This window comes from Giraffa tippelskirchi, chromosome 2 (assembly GCF_054371585.1).
Source record: "Giraffa tippelskirchi isolate mGirTip1 chromosome 2, T2T-mGirTip1v1.2.pri, whole genome shotgun sequence".
Classification (NCBI taxonomy): Eukaryota; Metazoa; Chordata; class Mammalia; order Artiodactyla; family Giraffidae; genus Giraffa; species Giraffa tippelskirchi.
Genome location: NC_137276.1, coordinates 52,787,817 through 52,808,339, shown reverse-complemented (window position 1 = coordinate 52,808,339; position 20,523 = coordinate 52,787,817). Strand labels below are relative to the sequence as shown.

General features: G+C 42.2%; 1 protein-coding gene across 3 annotated transcripts in view; it reads right to left on the bottom strand.

Annotated features, from left to right (window-relative positions):
- GRID1 (glutamate ionotropic receptor delta type subunit 1) overlaps nucleotides 1-20,523 on the bottom strand; it is a 677,264-nt gene that overhangs the window by 31,040 nt on the left and 625,701 nt on the right. For all 3 annotated transcript variants that reach the window (XM_081563134.1, XM_081563129.1, XM_081563135.1), the window contains exon 13: nucleotides 13,641-13,836. In XM_081563134.1, the coding sequence (XP_081419260.1) occupies nucleotides 13,641-13,836 (196 nt within the window). The remainder of the gene's footprint in view (nucleotides 1-13,640; nucleotides 13,837-20,523) is intronic.

The following is a 20,523-nucleotide window of genomic DNA, read 5'->3' as shown; positions in this document are numbered from 1 at the left end:
GCAGTAGGAGCTGAGGCTTCATTCTGATCATGCATCACTTCCATTTTTTGCAGAGTGTCACCAGGTAATGACACAGGAGCTAGAGTGAGAAAAGTATTGAGTTCAAACCCTGGGTTCGATATTGATTCAAACTTGATTTTCAGAAGGTCCCTTGCCCTCTTTAAACTCTAGTTTCCTAATTAATAAACAAGTTGTCTAGAAATCCAGTTCAGCTAATTTAATGCCTGGAAAAAACTTAAATTCCCACCCTTGATCCATCCCAGGCCTCTTTAATGGTAGCCATTACGATTAAATTAACCTTCTGATTGTTCAAACACTGATGCAAGGCCCCAAAGGAAGGAAGGAAAACTGTGGGTAAAGAAAGAAAGGAAACACATATTTTTGAAATAATATACCATACCAAACCAGCCTTCATCAAGCCTAACTCAATTTAAAGAGGAAAGCATCAAGCACACTCTTACATATCAACTGAGCTCAGCACTACTAAATGAGTTGACTAACAAACAAATGAATGAATAAATGAATGAATGAAAAACTCAAATATTTCAAAGAGCAAATCATTGTGTACTCATGTGAGGAAGGTGTTTTTATGTACATCAATTCTGATTAATAAACAAAGGTAGGTATCTAACCATCAAAGGTAGGTATCTAACCATCTATTCAATTTCCTCGAATGCACCAAAATTCATGAATTTTGCCTAATGTAGGCCAAGGAAAAAGTGAGTTGAAGAAAAAGTGATTTCTTCTCCATTCAGTCCCCAGAACAATAAAGCAAAATAAATTCAAAATACATATATACCTATACGAAGAGAAAGAGAAAGAAATTTTTATAAATCACAATAAAGGATTTTAGAAAAGTAGAAAAATACCAATTTATAAAAAGACTTTTTCTACTAAAGATAAATCCACAAGGATTTAATGGAAAAAAAAAAACAAAAAAACACTGAAGCCTGAGTATTCTTTTGATCCCCAAGATAGAATGTAATTTATTCAAAGCTGTGCTTCTGGCAATACTCAGTAATATTTTGTCGAGAGCTTTAAATGTTTATATCCTTTTTTGACACCATGTTTCTACTTTTGAGAATTTGACTTCAGGAAATAAATATAGTAACTGAACAACCATTAGGCAATAAGATGTTCATTATAGTGTTATTTGTAATTTGTGAAAAATTGTAATAGATCCAAATACTATTCAAGAAGGAAATGTTTAATTTTACATATATTTGATGAAATATTAAGTAGCCATTAAAATGGTTTTTAAAGTTTTACAACAGTGTTAGAAAGTGCAGCATAAAATATATTTTCTCTAACATCATAATTATGCAAAATATTTACAGAGATTTGAAAAGACTTCCCAGAGATACAAGAGTTCCTAGAGCCTTGTTTAGGTGGTTGAAAAATATACATTTGATTGGTTCTTTTCTGTTTATTTTCAGAAATATTCTAACCTTTCATTTTGTATTTATTTATTTGTTTTTCTTTACAATATTGTATCGGTTTTGCCATACATTGACATGAATCTGCCATGGGTGTACATGTGTTCCCTATCCAGAACCCTCCTCCCACCTCCCTCCCCATCCCAGCCCTCTGGGTCATCCCGGTGCACCAGCCCCGAGCACTCTGTATCATGCATTGAACCTGGACTGGCGATTCATTTCACATATGATAATTTACATACTTCAATGCCATTCTCCCATATCATCCCACCCTCGCCCTCTCCCATAGAGTCCAAAAGACTGTTCTATACGTCTGTGTCTCTTTTGCTGTCTCACATATAGGGTTATCATTACCATCTTTCTAAATTCCATATATATATGCGTTAGTATACTGTATTGGTGTTTTTCTTTCTGGCTTACTTCACTCTGTATAATGGGCTCCAGTTTCATCCATCTCAATAGAACTGATTCGAATGTATTCTTTTTAATGGCTGAGTAATATTCCATTGTGTATATGTACCACAGCTTTCTTATCCATTCGTCTGCTGATGGACATCTAGGTTGCTTCCATGTCCTGGCTATTATAAACAGTGCTGCAATGAACATTGGGATACACGTGTCTCTTTCAATTCTGGTTTCCTCGGTGTATATGCCCAGCAGTGGGATTGCTGGGTCATATGGCAGTTCTATTTCCAGTTTTTTAAGGAATCTCCACACTGTTCTCCATAGTGGCTGTACTAGTTTGCATTCCCACCAACAGTGTAAGAGGGTTCCCTTTTCTCCACACCCTCTCCAGCATTTATTGCTTGTAGACTTTTGGATAACAGTCATTCTGACTGGCGTGAAATGGTACCTCATTGTGGTTTTGATTTGCATTTCTCTGATAATGAGTGATGTTGAGCATCTTTTCATGTGTTTGTTAACCATCTGCATGTCTTCTTTGGAGAAATGTCTGTTTAGTTCTTTGGCCCACTTTTTGATTGAGTCGTTTATTTTTCTGGAATTGAGCTGCAGGAGTTGCTTGTATATTTTTGAGATTAATTCTTTGTCCGTTGCTTCATTTGCTATTATTTTCTCCCATTCTGAAGGCTGTCTTTTCACCTTGCTTATAGTTTCCTTTGTTGTGCAGAAGCTTTTAATTTTAATTAGGTCCCATTTGTTTATTTTTGCTTTTATTTCCGATATTCTGGGAGGTGGGTCATAGAGTATCCTGCTGTGGTTTATGTCAGAGAGTGTTTTGCCTATGTTTTCCTCTAGGAGTTTTATAGTTTCTGGTCTTATGTTTAGATCTTTAATCCATTTTGAGTTTGGTGATATTTATTTAAATGATATATATTTTCAAATTATAAATGTATAATCTAATATTTCCTTTCAAAACCTCTTATTTTAAATGTTGGCATGGATTGGGGGATGTTTAATCTAAGTGCCCTTGGAATTGGGTTGGGCCACAGATTTAAAGGGGCTTCCCTTGTGGCTCAGCTGGTAAAGAATCTGCCTGCAATGCGGGAGATCTGGGTTCGATCCCTGGGTTGGGAAGATGCCCTGGAGAAGAGAATGGTTACCCACTCCAGTACTCTTGCCTGCAAACTTCCATGGACAGAGGAACCTGGTGGGCTACAGTCCATGGGGTTGCAAAGAGTCGGTTATGACTGAATGAGTAACACTTTCACTTCACAGATTTAAATCACGTGAAGAAGGCTCAAGTATATTACAAAGTCAAGACACTCAGAACTCAGTCGGAGACCCAGAGAAGGGGTTTTGCAGACAACAACTGTTAAACAATGAAAATACCACTGCCGTCATTCTCCTACAACGAAACTATACATTTAGTAGAAATAAAAATGGGTTTTGTTCTCATGGTATTCCACTCTCTTTTCTGCCTCTCTGGTTTCCCTTATTTTTTCTATGTATTTTATTTCCTGCTTGTCAGTTTTCTCTCACATTCTCACATTTGTGTTTTCAAAACCGAAAAGGAATTGAGGAATCTGGATTGTAAAATGTAGGTACTGGACAGGACTACCTTAGAAAGCTTTCCTAACCTCACTAAGCAGAATAAATACTTGATTTCTGTTCTCCTACCCTTTTCTACACTAAGTCACAGTCATTTTTTATCCTTCAGAACTCAATAGGGATACCCTGAAAAAAAAAAAACAAAAAACTAAGTCCAATGCTTTATATTCTGAACTTGATGCTAATGAAAACACAGCATATAAAAGTTCATGGAATTCAGCTAAAACAGTGCTTAGAGGAAAATGTATAGCTTTGAATACTTGTATTGGGCTTCCCCGGTAGCTCAGTGTTAAAAGAATACACCTGCAATGCAGGGGACACACAGGAGATGCGGGTTCAATCCCTGGGTTAGGAAAATCCCCTGCAGGAGGAAATGGTAACCCACCCCAGTATTCTTGCCTGGAAAATCCCATGGACAGAGGAGCTTGGTGAGCTACAATACATGGGGTCGAAAAAGAATTGGACATGACTTAGCGGCTAAACAACAATAAATACTTGGCATTAGGAAAGAAAACAGGAGTAAAGTCAATGATCTAAGTTTCAACACTACAAAGACAGAAGATGAAACCAAAATAAACAGATGTAAGGAAACAATCGCAAAGGAAAAACAATGGTAAAGAATCTCCCTGCCAATGCAGGAGACTCTGGTTCGATCCCCGGTTCATGAAGATCCCCTGGAGTAGGAAAAGGCAACCTACTGCAGTATTCTTACCTGGATAACCCCATGGACAAAGAAGCCTGGCAGGCTACAGTCCATGGTGCCAAAGAGTCAGACACGACTGAGCAACTAAGCATGAAATGGAGCAGGACCATATGGCCCTTGCCTCTCCACCACATCCTCTGTATGCCTTTTGTGGAAAACTTTAGTCAAAAACTAAGTTTAATCAGAGAAGTGAGAAATGATGAAACAAAGGAAAACAGTCAAAGGAGACTAAATAATAAAAATGTAGTCATTAAAAATAGTCAAGGACCTTTAGTTCTTTCTCAAGGGCTATAGATAATATTCTGAGCCATATCCTGTGAGCTGTCTTATAGATACCAAAACACCAGGTGGAGAAGTTAACTACATGATGACCAGACTATACCCAGGACAAGAGCTGCCACAATTCCAAGAACTGACCGCAAAGAAATAGAAACAAATGGACCCCGAAACTGACAATGAACTGTATCTAAAACAACCAAGGTGATGCCAGTCAGACCACTGATGGCCAACTTGAAGATGACTGTTAGAGATGACTGTGCTGTTTCTGCATGTAGTCCACTCCCCACTCTGTCTATAAAAGCTTTCACCCCCGGCTTCTCAGGGGTGGGGGAGCCAGCCTTTGGACAGATGTCTGCCACCCTCCTCCAACCCCGCCAGTTGCCAGCATCAGAAATAAAGCAAACTTTCCTTTCCACCAACCTGGCCTGTTTACTGGCTTTTGAGTAACGAGCAGCCAGACACCCTCATGCATTCCTTTTGGCAACAAGCACAGACACAAGAAAAAAAATTACCAAAAATCTGAACCAATAAGATGTAACAACTGAGAAAAGTCAATAATATCAAAAGTTGATGTTTTAAAAGGAAAAACTATGTTTATATATTTAAAAACTCAATAGTGTAAAGTTATAACTTTCCCTCCAAATATCTATAGATTCAATGTAATAGCTATCAAAAATCTCAAGTTTTCTTAAGGAAATTGACAAGATAATTACAAAATTTAAATGGAAGGGCAAAAGTTCTAGAACTCTCCAAATAATCTTAGTTGAAAGCACGGTCTGATTTAAAGAATTATTATAAAGCTATAGTAATTAAGACTTTTTCTTAGCATAAGAATAGATATATAGATCAACGCAACAGAATAGAGAATCTAGAAACAGACCAACACATATGTCCAATTGATTTTCAATCAAAGCATCTAGTCATTTGTTAATTAAATATAAGTCTTTTAAATAAATGGTATAAGAACATGTAAATATAATCTGTGGTTTCCCAGGTGGCTCAGTGGTAAAGAATCCTCCCACCATGCAGGAGACACGGGTTTGATCCCTGGGTCAGAAGATCCCCTGGAGGAAATGGCGACCCACTCCAGTATTCTTGCCTGGAAAATCCCATGGACAGAAGAGCCTGGTTGGCTATAGCCCATAGGGTCACAAAGAGTCAGATATGATTGAATGACTGAACAAGCACTCATGCACCAGAAATTCATCAAGTGCATCATGTGCTTAGTCGCACAGCTGTGTCCAACTCTTTGCAACCCCATGGACTGCAGCCTGCCAGGCTGCTCTGCCCATGGGATCTTCTAGGCCAGGATACTGAAGTGGGTAGTCATTTCCTACTCCAGGGGATCTTCCCGACCCAGGAATGGAACCCATGTCTCTTGTGTTTCCTGCATTGGCAGGCTGGTTCTTTACCACTAGCACCACATGGGAAGCCCACCAGAAATTCATAACTGGTTGCTGTTGAGGTCAGGGGGAGAAGTTTCTAGAAAGTAACATAAGAAAACTTTTGAAGATGATGGAAATGTTCTACACAGTTGGCCCTCTGTATCTGTGGGTTCTGCACTGTGAATTCAACCACTGTATATGATGAAAAATATAAAAAAAAAAATTCCAGAAAATTCCAAAAAGAAAAACTTGAATTTGTCGCTTGTTGGCACTGATTTGCATTTCATTTACATTGTATTTACAACTATTTACATAGCATTTACATTGTATTAGGTATTGCAAGTAACCTTATAATGATTGATGATTATTTAAAGCATATAGGATGATGCTTGCAGTTACATGCAAATACTATCCATTTTATATAAGGGACTTGAATATCCATGGATTTTGGTATCTGCAGTGTCCTGGAACAAATCCCCTTCATATACTGAAGGATGACCATATCTTGCTTCGGAGTGGTGATTACACAGTTGTATACATTAGTCTAAACCCATGAAGTAAACATTTAATATACGTGAGTTTTATTGTTTGTTAATTATACCTCAAAAAAGACTAAGCGCTGTTTGTATCCATATTTTTATCATGCTCTTTTCCTAATATATAGTAGGCGCTAAGGCAATTTGCTGACATCTACTCAATGTCAACTGTAGTACTGTAGTCCACACTGGACACTGTACCAGAAGTGGAACCACTTCTGCTCTGGTAAACACAACTAATCTGGGCAGGCTTGTCTTGGTCTCACAGGTAGCCCAGAGAGGTGAATTCTCTTGACCAAAGCCACCGATTAAATTTGGTGGAAAGTGGAACTTAAATTCGCATCTCCAAGCTCTTAGGTGGAAACTATTCAAATTACATGTCTTAAATGGTTGAATAAGTGAATAAATGAAGGGGAAAAGAGATCATTGAACCTGCAGAAAGGATATAGTGCTTTTTGAACACGTGCAAAAGAATAGAAATGGATGATTATCCAGTGTGGGTGTCTGAGAAGAATGAGTCATCTAGAATCCCCAATCTGCATTGACTTGGAAGCAGGAAAAGGACAAAACATGTGTCTTGGGGCATGCCTACAAGGCCTACCGTTGCTAACAGAGTTGTTGGTTTCCACCACACAGGGTTGCCTAGTTTGTATCATTTGTATCAGCGTTTTTTGTTGCAGTGGGAGGGGAGGGGGTGGAGGGGGTGGGGGTCAGACCTGCATCAAGGGTCCCCTTCGTCGACTTGACAAAATCTTCCCGATCATTGACTCCAGCATCTCCCGAACACAAAGAAATGTCATCCCAGATAAGCCTCTTCCTGCTCCTCCATGAGGATATCCAATATGCCACGGAACCAGGATGCTTCCTCATGTCTCTCCTTCCAAATGTGGGGCATCAAAATTCCTGATCCTCCCATGGAAGACTGTAGTACTTCTAGGGACCACCTTTTCTGCCATAAGGTATGGTCCCTGGCACTCAGTGAGGAGTGTACACAATGAGAGCATCCCCTGTCACAAAGCAGAGAGCCCCGGGGAAGAAATAAAGGCAAGTGTTGATAGGTGATATCCACATGCAATCTGGCGCCAGGGCCAGCATTAGATCAGTGTGAAAATAAATAAGATTTGTGAGCCCGTTTTCTTCCTGCATTTGCATTCACACTTTATGACCTCAGCGATATTTACTGAGTAGAAAAAAACCACCTTCTGTTACGACTGCTCGACTCCACAGTGACTTCCCTCAGAAAAATACTGTCTCCAGCCACAGGGTCTGAAACTGGCTACTTGTCTATTTATTCAAAGAGCCCAGTGAGCTGTGAAGATTGACAGTTAAACTATTAAGCGATATTCTATTTGACAATGTTATTAAATATTAGGTCTGATTTATGGAAAGTCTTAATAAATTGGCAGCCTGGGTCAGCCCTGACACTGCACAGAAACTGTTATGGCTGGACGTTACTTGAGAGAGTTGATCAAGTTCAAGAAAAATAAAGTCCCACCGACAACATTTAAAGTCTGATTTCATGTGACATAGTTATTATCATATAAATTCAAACCACTTGCCAGCTCAACTCTGCATCCCAGAGTTTCTCTAATTGATATTTTTAATAATTGGGAAATCAAAAGATGAAATTGCAGACCTAAATAACCTTTGCTATGTCACATGTAAACGTAAGACCAGAAACTATAAAACTCCTAGAGGAAAACATAGGCAAAACACTCTCCAACATAAATCACAGCAGGATCCTCCATGACCCATCTCCCAGAATATTGGAAAGAGAGGTAAGACTTTTAAACATGGGAGCCAGCCATATATCTTGCTGCTTTGGTGTAAAAGAGGAAGGGAAATAGAAGCACAAGAAAACAGTATGCAAGGAGGGTTATGGAAGTGGGGATGTAACCCAAGAGGCAAAGTTGGAGGGAGATATGACTGTACTATGGCTTACTCACGTCTGTGTGACCTTGAACAAGCCACTTGATCTCCCTGAGGGTCAGTCCCATTTCTACATGATGGAGATAATGACAATCAAGTAGTTCTGTTTAGAATGAAAAGAATAATATATGAAGATCATCTGGCAGAGTGCCTGGTACATATAGACTGTTCAACAGATTTCAGGGGGGAATTAGGCCAGGCCAGGAGTGAGGCTGGGTCCAGGGTAGTGAGGGCGAAGTCTGTGTGCCACCAGAGTTAAGCCTGAGAAGGACAAGGACACAGCCTGTATGCTACTAGATGGTATGGAACTAGGTGCCTATGTCCTGTTAGATGATGTAAAGTCAGAGGAGGACTACCTACTAGATGTGCTCATGCCTTCTTAGATGATACAGAACTTAGATGATGAGCTACTGGCTATGTCTATGAGCTATCAAATGACATTAACCTTCAGGAAATATCCCTGGAGCACCCATTGCTCTGGACTAGGGATCCTCAAAACTTTTTCTATAAAAGGCCAGATAATAAATATTTTAGGCTTTGGAGACCATATGGCCACAACTACTCAACTGTACTTAAGTAGCAGAAAAGCAGCCGTAGACACTGTGTAAACAATCGAGTGTGTGTTCCAACAAAACTTTATTTGTAAAAGCAAGTGATAGGCCAGATTCAGCCCATGGATCATAGTTTGTAGACACTTTCCTGACAAGTGCAGGCGGCTGAGGGAAATGAAAGCAGTCTCTCTTTGCTCACCAAGGATCAGCAGAATCTCTTTCCTAACAGGTGGGTATTGAGCCTGAAAGTGACTATAAGGCTATTTCCCTTGCCCCACCCATCAAGGAATTCACAGAGGGTAACCTGCTCACTGATGGCACCAACTACACTGCCGATTTATGTGTTTCTGGTCAGTCAGACAACAAACAGATGACTCATTCAGGGAAAATCCACTATTTATTGAGAATTAATGGGCGCCAGGCAGGTTTGCTCTAAAAACTGCACACTGTAGGCTTTCAATAAATAAATAGAACTTCTCTCTCCTTCCAAATTCCTTTCTGCTCTCTTCACCAGGGCCCAGAAAGGGCTGCCTCCTCCTTATCTGAGTGATGGCTGGCCTGAAAGAATAGGTCACAGTAGCGGGGGCAACCATGACATAATTCCTTTCTCTGGTTCTGATACTGTGCAAAAGTGATCACCTCTTGCTAAGCAATTTCCCACCTAAATTGGTTTCAAGTCATTAAAAGCTGCAGCACTCCCAAGGAAAAAAATAATAGCAGCTCTCTGAGGTTACTCACAATATCAAGCTCCTTGACTTTAGCAGCAATTAGACATTGTTCCACTACCAAGCACTCTCTGGAAATGGACCCAGGGTTACCAATGAGTAACTTGAAATTAGAAGTGGGAGCATCCTCCTTTTTCGAAGGCAGTTTCCTCTGTTATTCCTTGGGGGCATCCAGTCCTCACCTTTGCCAGGCTGCCTACATTGCACCCTAAGTGAGTTCTTCTGGGATTTGGAGAAGTCCCACCTCCCTAAATACCAAGACCACACTCATATTTCCCAGGATGCTGGATTTTTCCTTACAGTTTCTAGATTCAAGATATGACCCTCACTCAGAGCATAGCCATAACTAGTCTAGTCTGCTATGGACCAGGGATTCACAAGGCATTTGAAGCCATAGTCTTAGGGGTAAAGGCAGTTCTGTAAGGGCAGGAGACAGAAAGAGTTTCAGACAAGCATGTAGGCACAGTAGCCACCCAAACAGGCACTTGTAGAAGGAGGGTTTGAGAATGAATCTGAGCACTCCTTGCAGTAAAAAAAATGCAGTGCACTCTACTTTCTGATAGTACTATAAACTCACTTATATGACACCAGTTATAAAACCCTTAACACTTGCCTAGTGCTGACAGATAGTTTTGTTTTTTTTTTTCCTTAAAGATCCAAATGCAAGAGGGAGATTTGTGACCCCCAAGGCTGGCTTGGGGTTTATAAAAGGAAGGTATCATTAAAGCAACACATCCTCTGTATTGGAAAAAGATTAGATTCTGTACCATGAAGCTTTAGGCATTTATAAAGAATCTCTTATTTGCATCTTCCACCACTTATTTTTTAACTTTTTGTTTTATTCATGAGTAAGACCCTAAATATCACCAGAGGATGATGTAAATAGGATGATGGGGAGATGCTTCTCTGAGGACCAGTTTCCAGATTTACTCTGCTCCAGAGGGCTTTATTGGTGGTGTCTGCCTTCTTGATGTACTCCAGGAGTGAGAGTAGGCATGTAGCTAGGCGCCTGCAAGGAGAAAAGGGGGCTGGCATGGTCTGGGAGCCAAACTCTGCCTGGCTAGCCTGGAATTATTTATCTAAAAAAAATAGGTAGGTGCAAAGAATAATATTAATCACAAACATTGGTTCATAACAAGAAATAAAAGATAAAAACAAAAAACCTGTGACTGTAAAGCTAACACTGACCCTGACTTCCATCCAATAATATACATCTCTCCTTCATCTTGCTCTGCCTCTCCCATCTGTAGTAACCACTACCCTGAGTCTTATATTTTACCCTTACTTTGGATGCATGTATGCCTGTGTTTTATACATTTTTAAGAGGTTGCTATGTTGACTTATTTTCTATAAATTGACCCATATGAAATTGTCTTTAACATTCTTGTTTTGGGCTTCCCTGGTAGCTCAGCTGGTAAAGAAGCTGCCTGCAATGTGAGAGACCTAGGTTCGATCCCTGGGTTAGGAAGATCCCCTGGAGAAAGGAACGGCTACCTGCTCCAGTATTCTGGCCTGGAGAATTCCATGGACAAGGGAACCTGTAGTCCATGGGGTCGCAGAGTGTCAGACACAAGTGAGCGACTTTCACTTTCACGCTTCTTTTACTCAATATTTATTCAGCTAAGATTCACCCACACTATTACATGAAGCTGTGGTTTAGTCATTTTACTGCAGGTCTTACTTATTTTAAACTTGTTAATGCTCGTTTGGACTGCTTCCAGAATCCTGGCTCTATAAGCAGTGCTACCATGGCCTTTCTCGTGTCTGAAGTGCTACAGAAGTTTGTTTGGGATGGATGCATAGGAGTGGAATTGCTGGGTCAGTGGGTATGAAAATACTCCATTTTCTAAGAGAATGACAATTTGTTTCCAAAGTGGCAGTACTGAGTACACTCCCACCAGCAATTAATCACCTGTTACTCAATCCTCTCCACCATCTCTCCTTTGGGGCAAGTCTAATTGATATAAAGTGATATATCTTTATGGTCTTGATTTTCATTTTCTGGAAACATTAATGACTTTGAACATCTCTTCACATGATTACTGACCATATGTGGCACCTCTTCTGTGAAAGTCCTGTACAAGTCTTTTGCCCATTTTTCTGTTAAATTGTTTGAACTTTCCTTATTCATTTGTAAAAGTTTTCCGTGTAATATTCATATAAGATATTAATCCTATATTGGTTGCATGCATTGTAAATATTCACTCCCAGTGTGTGACTTGTTTTTTTATTTTCTTTATAAAGTATCTCGTAATGAACAGAAGTTTGATAAAGTCAAAAGCTGTATCTTTTCTTTTAGAAGTTGTTTTTGTAGCCTTGTTGCAATGAATCTTCATAAGCATCCAGTTTGGATGGGAGTATTGGCTCTCCATGAGAGACAAAGACAGCAGAGAAGGGAAATTCACAGGCCATTTGGCTCAAGTCTTACATTCATAAAAGGCCTTAAATCAACTTTGTATTCATTATCTGCAAATGAGGTCACCTACAGCCACAAAGATCCACTGTCAGGGGGGATGAAAGAAGACCTGGGAGCTCGAGGTGAGAGCACCATATTTCTTTGTGCACGAGGACATAAGAAGTTTTAATAAACGTTGTGAGCATAGGACTAGCACATCTATGCGGCATTCTATTATTTTTGTTGTGATATCACTTGGTTAAATATAAACATTCCAAATCTACCACAACATGTCCTTTTAAATGTTTCAAGTGTCTAGAGAGACCCCCCAAATGGGAAATTGGCCAGGCTTCTCTTAATACCTAGAGGTTTGACAGGAAGACTGTACCACCTGGGATGTCCACAGTAAATCCAAGGGATTGCAAAATGACCAGGGATGTATAACACAGGTGTGTGCGTGTGTGTGTGTGTGTTGTGTGTGTGTGTGTGTGTGTGTGTAGTGGGAGTATGTGCATGAGTGACTATGTGTGAGAGCCTGTAGGAATGTTCTGCAGAGGTAGCATTGATGGTAGGGAAATGTAAGACACACTGAGGCAGGCTGGATGAGTGCATGCATGCATGTGCATGTGTGTGTGTGAATGCATGTGAATGTGTGAAGATTCTGCAAAAGTGGTGGGGCAGGTTGAATAGAGAACAGAAGGGAAGAGATGTTGAGCAAGTCAGGCTGGACAGAGAGGTCTACCCAGAGAGACAGTAGTGTTGGCCACCGTGTACATCTTTCTTGCATTGTTCACTAATGACCAAAAGTAAGTAGCCTCTGTACATGAGGGTCACTGAGAAGAAGGTGCTACCACCCAAAACATCCTTACAACACCTGCCTTCATCCCACCATGACCTTCATGGGTTCTGCAGCACATGGTGGATAAACACCAAACCCCTCAGTCTGGAACCCCAGGCATGAGAACCTAATGAGGAGTATGACCCACGTCTGATTCTCATCTGCATAATGGGATAATCATGATTAATTTGGGTCACTGTGGAAACTCACTGAAATAAATTAGCAAAGTCCAACCCATTGCTGAAGAATGGATCCATCTTTTTCTGCCCATCCTCTCTCTGGTTTGGGCTCTTCTCATGCAGTGCTCCCTCAGTTCCACCCCTGCCCCCACTCAGTCTCCATGCTGGGCTTGCTGTCCTTACCACCATCTCCCAAGCACACCTCTGCTCCACAGCATGGTCCCACATGGTGACCACTTTTCCCTGAACCCTGTCCCCACTTCCTCTCCCTCTCCCCTGGTCCTCTGTGTCTGTTTTTATTCAGTGTTCTTAGTTGGGGTGGGCAGACCCCTCTGTACCACTATCCTAGGAGTCCAGGAAGAGGGAGATCCAGGTCGTGGGCTTAACCTCCCTGCCCTTCCCTGATCCTTTGGAAACTTAGAAGGGCCTTAAGTTTCCCTTCTGCCAGCCCCTTTGCATCGTCTGCCAAAAATGGGCATCTACCTGAAGAATGTGTGCCTCTTTACCCACATGTCTATGAGAAATGCCTATCGACGCTGAAGATGGATCACCCTGAAAGTGACAGGGATACTCAAAGGAGATGCCTCTGAGAGGGTGTCTCCTACCCCAAGGATGACAGTGCTTATGGCCCCTGTCACAGCACACACATGCCTGAGTGGCCAGCTCCCACCTACCTTCCTGATGCCTTCCGAAGGACTGGACACACAGTTGTCAGCCCCTCCATTCTTGCTGATGGTCCGCCAGAGCTCTGCAAATGTGCTGTCTTGCTCCAGAGGGTTGGTGCCCTTGGCTCGGAAGTACTCATACACAGCAGAATCCCGGACAGTGCCGTAAGACATCTCCACTTGCTTGGACAGGTCCTGGAACGTCCTGAAATGCAACATGGATGTGAAACATGGGTACATGGGGCACCCTGTGGGGACACACACAAGGCCCGCCTGAGGTTGGAGCCAGGTGTGGCCCACTGTCCACATCCTTCACTCCCAAACCCCAGTGGCATGAGTCCCAAGGCCTGGAACATGACTTGCCAGGATCTCATTCTATCCAAGTTACTTTTCTTCACTGTAGATTAATTCAGTAAGGCCATTAAATGCCTAAAACCAGGTGCTGTGCTGAGCCACTGAGAGACAAAAGGATGAATAAGACATGAATCCTGCCCTCAAGGAGCTTAGAGTTAAACTGTAGAAACACATAGACAGACTATGATAACAGAAGAGTCATGGCAACACAGGAGGCTGTACACTGAAGGTCTCCAACTCAAATGCCTACAAAAGCACAGGAAAGAGAAACACCACGGCAAGACTAACAACAGTGACTGGTCTCTGACAATCAGAGCTGGTGTATGGTGGATACACACTCAGAGATTGTGCCCATGAAGAGGCATGTCTCCTCCAATGCTTGCAGCTGTTCTGGAATTCCACCCAACTGTTGCCTTCCAAGCATCTGCCCTTACTGCCAAATTCAGACTTAAATTGAAGAAAGTAGGGAAAACCAATAGACCATTCAAAGAAAGTGAAAATGAAGTTGCTTAGTTTTGTCTGACTCTTTGCAAACCCATGAACTGTAACCTATCAGGCTCCTCCAACCATGGGATTATCCAGGCAAGAATGCTGGAGTGGATTGTCAGTTCCTTCTCTAGGGGATCTTCCTGATTCAGGGATCGAACCCAGGTCTCCTGCATTGCAGGCATGTGGGCCACCAGGGAAGCCATTCAGGTATGATCTAAATCATATCCCTTACGATTATATAGTGGAAGTGACAAATAGATTCAAGGGATTAGATCTGCTAGACAGAGTGCCTGAAGAACTATGGACAGAGGTCTGTGACATTGTACATGAGGCAGTGATGAAGACCATTCCCAAGAAAAAGAAATGCAAAAAGGCAAAATGGTTGTCTGAGGAGGCCTTACAAATAGCTATGAAAAGAAGAGATGCAAAAGAAAAAGGAGAAAAGGAAAGATATACCCATTTGAATGCAGAGTTCCAAAGAATAGCAAGAAGAGATAAGAAAGCCTTCCTCAGTGATCAATGAAGAGAAATAGAGAAAAACAATAGAAGGGGAAAGACTAGAGATCTCTTCAAGAAAATTAGAGATACAAAGGGAACTTTTCATGCAAAGATGGGCACAATAAAGGACAGAAATGGTATGGATCTAACAGAAGCAGATGTTAAGAGGTGGCAAGAATACACAGAAGAACTATACAAAAAAGATCTTCATGACCCAGATAACCATGATGGTGTGACCTAGAGCCAGACGTTCTGGAAGGTGAAGTCAAGTGGGCCTTAGAAAGCATCACTACGAACAAAGCTAGTGGAGGTGATGGAATTCCAGTTGAGCTATTTCAAATCCTGAAAGATGATGCTGTGAAAGTGCTGCACTCAAAATGTCAGCAAATTTGGAAAACTCAGCAGTGGCCACAGGACCAGAAATGGTCAGTTTTCATTCCAATCCCAAAGAAAGGCAATGCCAAAGAATGCTCAAACCACCGCACAATTTCACTCATCTCATACGCTAGCAAAGTAATGCTCAAAATTCTCCAAGCCAGACTTCAACAGTACGTGAACAGTGAACTTCCAGATGTTCAAGCTGGATTTAGAAAAGGCAGAGCAACCAGAGATCAAATTGCCAACATATGTTGGATCATCGAAAAAGCAAGAGAGTTCCAGAAAAACACCTATTTCTGCTTTATTGACTATGCCAAAGCCTTTGACTGTGTAGATCACAGCAAACTGTGGAAAATTCTTAAAGAGATGGGAATAACAGACCACTTGACCTGCCTCCTGAGAAATCTGTAATGCAGGTCAAGAAGCAACAGTTAGAACTGGACATGGAAAAACAGACGGGTTCCATTTCAGGAAAGGAGTACGTCAAGGCTGTGTTTTGTCACCCTGCTTATTTAACTTATATGCAGAGTACATCATGAGAAATGCTGGGCTGGAGAAAGAACAAGCTAGAATCAAGATTGCCGGGAGAAATATCAATAACCTCAGATATGCAGATGACACCACCCTTATGGCAGAAAGTGAAGAAGAACTAAACAGCCTCTTGATGAAAGTGAAAGAGGAGAGTCAAAAAGTTGGCTTAAAGCTCAACATTCAGAAAACTAAGATCATGGCATCTGGTCCCATCACTTCATGGCAAATAGATGGGGAAACAGTGATAGACTTTATTTTTTTTCGACTTCAAAATCACTGCAGATGGTGACTGCATCCATGAAATTAAAAGACACTTGCTCCTTGGAAGGAAAGTTATGACCAACCTAGACAGCATATTAAAAAGCAGAGACGTTACTTTGTCAACAAAGGTCCATCTAGTCAAAGCTATGGTTTTTCCAGTAGTCATGTATGGATGTGAGAGATGGACTATAAAGAAAGCTGAGCACCAAAGAATTGATGTTTTTGAACTGTGGTGTTGGAGAAGACTCTTGAGAGTCCCTTGGACTCCAAGGAGATCCAACCAATCCATCCTAAAAGAAATCAGTCCTGAATATTCATTGGAAGGACTGAGGCTGAAGCTGAAACTTCAATACTTTAGCCACCTGATGCGAAGAACTGACTCATTGGAAAAGACCCCAATGCTGGGAAAGATTGAAGGTGGGAGGAGAAGGGGACGACAAAGGATGAGATGGCTAGGTGGCATCTCCAACTCAATGAACATGAGTTTGAGTATACTCCGGGAGTTGGTGATGGACAGGGAAGCTTGGTGTGCTGCAGTCCATGTGGTTGCAAAGAGATGCACATGACTGTGCAACTGAACTGAACTGAACTGAACTGAAGCATCTCCCGCTAATTTGTTTTTGAATAAAGAAAGGAATCTGGGTTTGTATATGAGCTCTCTTGACTCTGGAGTATTGATGGTAATTCAAATAGTGGTGAAGATAAACCAAAGCACTTCTGAGAGCCTACACCTGTTGTCCATGGAGGAGAAGCAAGTAGCTCAGGCCAGGTGTACGATGCAGGGAGCAGGTGCATCAGGAAGGTCCATCAGTAACCCAGGAGCAGAAGACTGAGCTGTGCCTTCTTTGGAGTAGGGAGCAAGAGTCAGATCAGGGAGGACCAATTGGCATAAAGTTTTCATTTGACACAAGATGAGTAGTACCTGACTCAATGTGCTGATAGGATAGAACTGCAAAAAACTTAAGGCTCACTGATGAGCCAGTCTCTCTCTTCAGGCTCCAACTGGATCCCTCTTTGTTTATTTCTCTTCTGGAAATCTATCTCTCCTTTTTATCAACCAGAATCATCATCCCCACCACTCACTGAATCACTGTTTCCACAAAAAGACCCAATCATTTCAACCTGATCCACACAGCCCTCCATCTCTGAGCTCATCTTCGGCTGTTGCACCTGTGACCACATGACCCCAGAGCTAAGGTTAAAATGAGAAATTCCACAGGATCACCATTTGTGGCACCAGACCACAGAGCTCCCTCTGCCTGGAATCCCTTTATCTTGCTCATCCACTTCCGCAAACCCCTTGAAGTTCCAGCAACTGCCTTTCCCTATGGGAAGACATCAGCATCCCTCAGCTCCCTGGCCATTTCTATACCCTGTGTGGCTTCTATAGCAGTAAGAGCTTCCGTGACTACAGGGAACAACACAGCAGAGTACGTAATGCACGTGTTCTGAGTCCAAATACTTGCCTTGCCTCTCAATTCCATCAGCACTAACACTGAGGGCCCTCTGTTAGTTAGCTGACCTCTCTGAGCCTCAGTTTCCAAATCTTTAAATAAAATTAAAAAAAAAAAACACACACAAAACACCAGGTTTAGAAGAAGAGCCCATAGCAGAGGTTGCTGTGAAGATGAAATGAGATGATGTGTGTTCAGTTCTTAGAGCAGTGACTGATGTAAACTCAGCGGCCAGTCACTAGCAGCAGGTATTCTGTGCTATAATTATAGGTAGGGGTCCTCGGTATGTGTGTGTTTTGTCACTCAGTCATGTCCGACACTTTGCAACCCTTTGAACTGTAGCCCACCGGGCTCCTTTGTCCGTGGGATTTTTCAGTCAAGAATACTGAAGTGGGTTGCCATTTCCTCCTCCAGAGGTCCTTCCTGACCCAGGGATCGAACCTGTGTCTCCTGCATTGCAGGCGGATTCTTTACCTGCTGAGCCATTAGGGGTCCTCAGTAGATGGAGCCAAAGCAGCTCCGTATTTGCATCCTCAGCACTAGACCCAGGGCTGCAGCCAGCCTGAACGGCCTGCACACAGAGGAGCCAGCAATGTAGCTAGCTTTCTCCTGTTCTGGAGATACCCTCCACGGAATTCCTTCAGGCCCTGCTACATGGCCCAGAAACAGAGCTCCGTATTCGTTTCAATACATTACAGATGAAAGAAAACATCAAATAACAAATTCGATGAAGAAATCTTTCTAATTATTGTTCACTATTTATATCTAATTGAAGCAAGATGTTCCTTTGCTTGAAGGGCCTCAAGGGTTGTAACTCTGTCGTAATTTGCCTGTAATGGAAGGAAAGGGGATCTTTTTTTTCCCGCATTTTTTATTTTTCTCATGGTAATACAAACAAACACAAGGCTTTGATGAATAGGAAACATCAGGATGAATTACACAGTTGATTCTAAATACTGGAACTGCTCTAAATTACTGCAGTTTCCATGAGCCTAGAATGGATGTGTAACTGCCAAGGAGTTCAGCACTACTGTTTCATCCCCACATGTGAAATGGAGATTTCCTCTCTCCTCTTGGTATTTATTCATGATGGTGTCCCTGGTCAGAGGCTCAGGGAGCAGCTCTGGAATACAAGCAGGCAGCCCGAATGCTAATGGCTTCATGTCCATCTCTGTCCCCATAGAGGTCATTGTTGTCATCCCAAAATACCACCGCCATCTTTGCTGAACCAGCCCCATGGCCTCCATCCCTCACCACTCATAGCCATGGTTCTGTGTACAGGGGTCTATTCCCCATCTTTACCCATCTTTAATGAACATTCCCTCTTTCAAGGAAAACTTCCAAGCTCACTAACACACGGTAGGTACTACCATCATATTTCAGAGTGAATAAACCTACCTAAAGCTCTTTGGAGGCTTGCAAGAGGGCCCAACTAATCATGGACCCAAACTGTCATCACCCAGGGGCACTCACCCTCTTGTCCAAGGGCACAGCTTTGGAAGGGACACAGAAGGAAGGAACAAAAAGAGCCAGCCAGCCAGGGTCCAAGTCAACAGTCAGCGGAAGACAAATGTTCACATCTGATAGGACTCCCACCCAAACTAGCAAGGGAGGCTTAACCCGGGGAAGCCTCCAGGAGCAATACACTTAATCTAGTCTCTTTAGCCACAACTGCTAGAAAGTGTCCAAGCACCCCCACCACAGAGAGATGAAGGAGATCTTCCTTTCGCAGGTGGTGTCTCTGTAAACCCAAATCATGAATGATGCAACTGGCTGAAGTCACTCAACCACATGCCCCATCCACAGTTAACTAGTTAGTTAGTGGGTACTTGGTAAAGCACAGAGGCAAGGAAAGTATGGTGGGCATCCTCAAGGGGTTCGTGATGAATGGTTAGAAAAGTAAACCAACGGTAACTAAACAATGTGAGAAGTACTAGGAGAAAGCTGCTGCATGAGGGGTCTTGAAGCAAAGAGGGGCAGCACCTAGCCCGTTGGCCAGAGCTAAAGAAGGGATTTCTGGAAGAGTAAGTCTGCCTGGGTATACACTGACTACCAAGTGTCCCGTGGAGGCATGCACATTTAAGCAGCTGAGCCCCAGCTCTGTGCTTGGCTGTCTGTCTCCTTACTTCACCTTTTTATTCATGATGAGGGTTATAATCTTCCCTTGGCAGAGCTTACCCTCTCTTCCAGGCTTTCCATTGAGCCAATATCTTTTACTCAGTTGTACCCTACTGAAGATCCCCTGGAGAAGGAAATGGCAACCCACTCTAGTATTCTTGCCTGGGAAACCCCACGGGCAGAGGAGCCTGGCAGGCTACACAGTCCATGGGGTCGCAAAGAATCAAGACGACTTAGCAACTAAACAGCAACAACAACAAAATCTTATTGAAACTGGAGGGTGGGACCAATAGAGCTGTTTCTCTGCCCTGGACTGCTAGTTTGGGGGTCTTCTCTAGCTGAAAGCATAGCTGACTCCTATGAGCACATCAGACTGTCTTACAAAAGCACTCGATCAGCATCCCTTGCCTCTGAGAGCAGTTTCCTCCAATTGAACAGGCACCTTCTCAAAGTCCCATTGTCTCCTTCAGCTGTGGCCAAGGACAGTCTACCCAGCCCAGCACCGCCTCCCTCCCACCCCTTACCTTTCTCATAAATCAATCTTACTATTTCCCAGATACATTTTCATTAACAAAGAGATAAATGTGTTTGCAGCATGAGAAAAATCAATAATACAGAATGTATAAATACAACTTTGCATGTTACAGAAATATTTACATTGGCAATGGAGATAAATACACTTGCAACAAGAGGAGAATCAATATACAGTATATGTAGAACAGATTTCAACAACTATGAGGTTGCCATCATCACAGGCCTGATAAATCTCCTCCTTAAAGGAGAAAAGGAAGTGGACTTCCCTGGCAGTC